At 44.8% G+C, this 3237-nt stretch overlaps 1 protein-coding gene across 2 annotated transcripts; it reads right to left on the bottom strand.

Annotated features, from left to right (window-relative positions):
• Positions 1–948: 948 nt before the first annotated feature.
• Positions 949–2921, bottom strand: TCEAL9 (transcription elongation factor A like 9). 2 transcript variants are annotated; one of them, XM_008973036.6, is made up of 3 exons: positions 2801–2921; positions 2250–2328; positions 949–1793 (listed from the first exon to the last, which is right to left on the bottom strand). In XM_008973036.6, exon 3 carries the CDS (start codon positions 1724–1726, stop codon positions 1412–1414), a length of 315 nt encoding a protein of 104 aa, XP_008971284.1. In that variant the 5' UTR covers positions 1727–1793; positions 2250–2328; positions 2801–2921; the 3' UTR covers positions 949–1411. The 2 variants fall into 2 exon arrangements, with proteins under 2 accessions (XP_008971284.1, XP_024783146.1); XM_024927378.3 differs by lacking the exon at positions 2250–2328 and having other exon boundaries at positions 2801–2919.
• Positions 2922–3237: the final 316 nt, after the last annotated feature.

Raw genomic sequence — 3237 nt, 5'->3', positions numbered from 1 at the left:
GGGAGAAAGTTAAAATCCCAAAGTTGCCAAGATATCTATAAGACATCATGACTCATGTGGCACTGCATAAGTGTCTATCTAAATTGAAGAGATGGGCAATCTCCTAACTTCTCTAAAGGTCAGTCTGGGAACTAAGCTTACTGGGGGTGCCAAAGAAATATGCTGGGCTTCACTACTTGAGAATTCTAGCACATTCACAGTGGTAGGGGCCTGAAGGTGCAGGACCCAGCAGAAGGGGCAGAAAACGCAGTATATATGGTAGTATGAAGGGCAGGGGCATGAGAAGCTGGGTAGGCATATCAGGAAATGAACATAAAGGTGGCACCCACCTCACAGTTCCTTTTTTTTTTTTTTTTGAGACGGAGTCTTGCTCTGTCACCCAGGCTGGAGTGCAGTGGTGCGATCTCGGCTCACTGCAAGCTCTGCCTCCTGGGTTCACACCATTCTCCTGCCTCAGCCTCCCGAGTAGCTGGGACTACAGGCGCCTGCCACCATGCCCGGCTAATTTTTTGTATTTTTAGTAGAGACGGGCTTTCACCATGTTAGCCAGGATGGTCTTGATCTCCTGACCTCGTCATCTGCCCGCCTTGGCCTCCCAGTGTTGGGATTAGAGGTGTGACCCACCGCGCCCGGCCTTGGGTTTGTTCTTAATCACAGATAAGAACTACTTTCTCCACCCTTCCAAATCGCTGAAATTAATCTCTTACGGAGTTGGGATGGGAACAAAACTCTGTCAAACATAGCTCACAGTCATTACTCTATTTGGCCCTCACCAGATCCTTGTGAGATTATTTTCTTTATTTTAAAGATGAGAAAATATGTAAAATTTATTATTCTAGCTAAGTGGTCTGGAGTTACTTTCAAGTTCACATTTCTTCTAAAATTCTGTCAACAAATATTAAATGCCCCAATACTTTTAGAAATAAACTAATACGTGCTGCTTGTTGCTTCTTTTTTATAAAACTTTTATTATTCTAGCAATAATAATGTGTGTTAATTTTAGGAATATAGAAAATACAAATAAGCAAAAGGAGAAAAATCATTCATAATCCCACCACCGAGAGGCTGTACTTTCTTTCATCCTTCACAAGTTATGTCCATATATGTAATATACAAATGTACTTTTTACCTTTCAAAAATATGATATTCACATATTACTTAGGCTTTTTCCATTTTATATCTTACCAAGAACCTCTTTTTTACAAATGTGTAAAGTTCTTTTATTAAAAGAGAGAGACTTGTAGATTGGTTCAAAATACAATAAACAATGAGATGCAGATAACAAGAGATACATCTAAAACCATTAATAGCAACAGGTTATAAGTAGAAATATGGACAAAGGAATATCAGGAAATGCTAATAAAAAGCAAGCTATATGGTATTGTTAATATCAGATAAAAATCAAGGTAAACTACATTAAATAGGGGTAAGGATGGTTTCGATTAACCTTCCAACGCATCACTATAAGTTTGTTTCTGACTCTCCTTATCTCATCTATTTCATCCACTTCTCTAAACATATCTTCATTGCTTAAATGCCTGTTGTGTATATCTTCTTTAAACTCCTGGAGAGATTGAATCAGCCTTTCTCTAAAAGTTCCTTTTGCTTTGGCCTCCTCCTCTAGCTTCTCCTCCTCTTCTGGCTTTTCCTCAGGCTTTGGCTCTTCCTCATGCTTTGGTTCACTCTCATTTTCTGGTTTTCCTTCCATTTTTTGACAGGATTTCATCTTGTATCTGTCTACCTCTCTTCCTTCCTTCTTTTCTTTCTTGCTTATTCTTCTTTGAATACAATGACTTATAGAAAGCAAAAAGAAGACAGTAAGTTAAAGACTTGGTGAGTGGACAGGTGCTGTGGACAGAGGCCTTAGCATTTAATTTTTTTTATTCAGAGCTGTTATAAAATATCTTCCACCTGAGAAGCCCAGTCAGCAATCAGAGCTTCACTATCCCCACTCCTTTTACCTCCACTTTCCACCTCCTCACTTCTCTCTTGTCCTTCCCTCTAACCTTTTCCAAGGCCCTCCTTTCCGCCGTCCAGCCCTCCCCAGACCTTTTTCCCCCATAGGGCCTAACACAGGGACCAGGCCAGAAAAGAGAAAGGTGGCTGGCAGGCAGAGGAAGAGGGGAAAGGAGAAGGGGGAGAGAAAGGAAGAGGGGAAAGGGGTGGGGTGGAAGGGAGCCGGCAGGAACGGTGGCGCTTACAACCTTTGTCTCCACCCCAGGAGACTTTATAATATTCCTCTCACCTACCTGGCACTGATCGGGTCAGTTTCTTCCTCCTCCTTTTCTAGCTTTGGGTCTTGCTGGAAACAACAGACCTGCAGATAAACTGGAAACGGGAGGGGACGGTGGGGGTGGGGCGAGCGCTTGGTGGGCCGACCAGCGCCAGAGACTGACACACGTAGCTTTCCTCCTTTAGGGTTTCGGATATGGAAAGTTTCCCACCTTTTGTTTCCCCTAGTTCACCCCCTCTCCACAGTGCATGCAAGTCAGTTCGTTTTTTCCATCAGACAAAGAGTGAGAAAGCAGATTATTTCCAAACTATCTTTAAGACTGAGGCGGGGTTCGGGAGGAGGGTGGGGGTCCGGAAAGCAGTCTTAGCAGAGGATGATTATTTTTAAACTATCACAGGTCTCCCTGTTCTTCTTCTAGGACCCCTAGTCCCTTTCCCAAGGGTCATCAGTTCCTGTAGACCTGGAGGTGGAGGGTGGAGGGACGGACCTGACCGGCACTCCCACAAGTCTCTGCCTTAAACCCCCCCACACTAGAAATCCCCAGTCAACACCTACAGTGACACCAACCTGCAAAATTCCCGCAAGTTTGACTCCTTCCACGGGCCTCAGGGACCACCGCCTGCGCTGCTGAAGGAAGCTGGTATCCAGACGGGAACAAGGACCAGATTACCAGGACTTCTGCACACGTCGACTCCTGGTCACATGAGATCTACGTCACCAGTGAGCTCGGGTCCCTAATTTCCACTCCCACCAAAAGCGCGGCAGAAGTGGGCCCACCCTGTCTCCCTCCCCGCCCCCCACTTATACATTTGGCCCTGTCAGTCTTTTCTGTTGTTTCCTATCCCAGCGGGAAAAATGTTATTTGCTTGACTCTGATTACTAGGGAGGGGCTACCTCTTTTTCTGGAGCTACTGAACTTTTCTACTTCTTTCGAGAATTGTCTCTTCCAGTCTTCCACTCCCAGGATAACTCCTCCATCAGTCGTCCCTCCCCTAGCCTCCATT

Source organism: Pan paniscus, chromosome X, assembly GCF_029289425.2.
Source record: "Pan paniscus chromosome X, NHGRI_mPanPan1-v2.0_pri, whole genome shotgun sequence".
Lineage (NCBI taxonomy): Eukaryota > Metazoa > Chordata > Mammalia > Primates > Hominidae > Pan > Pan paniscus.
The sequence above is the reverse complement of the archived record's forward strand: the minus strand, read 5'-3'. Positions and strand labels throughout refer to the sequence as shown.

Bases quoted from the DNA above. Each gene is read 5' to 3' on its own strand.
- TCEAL9 (XM_008973036.6), bottom strand. From the start codon at position 1,726: ATGAAATCCTGTCAAAAAATGGAAGGAAAACCAGAAAATGAGAGTGAA.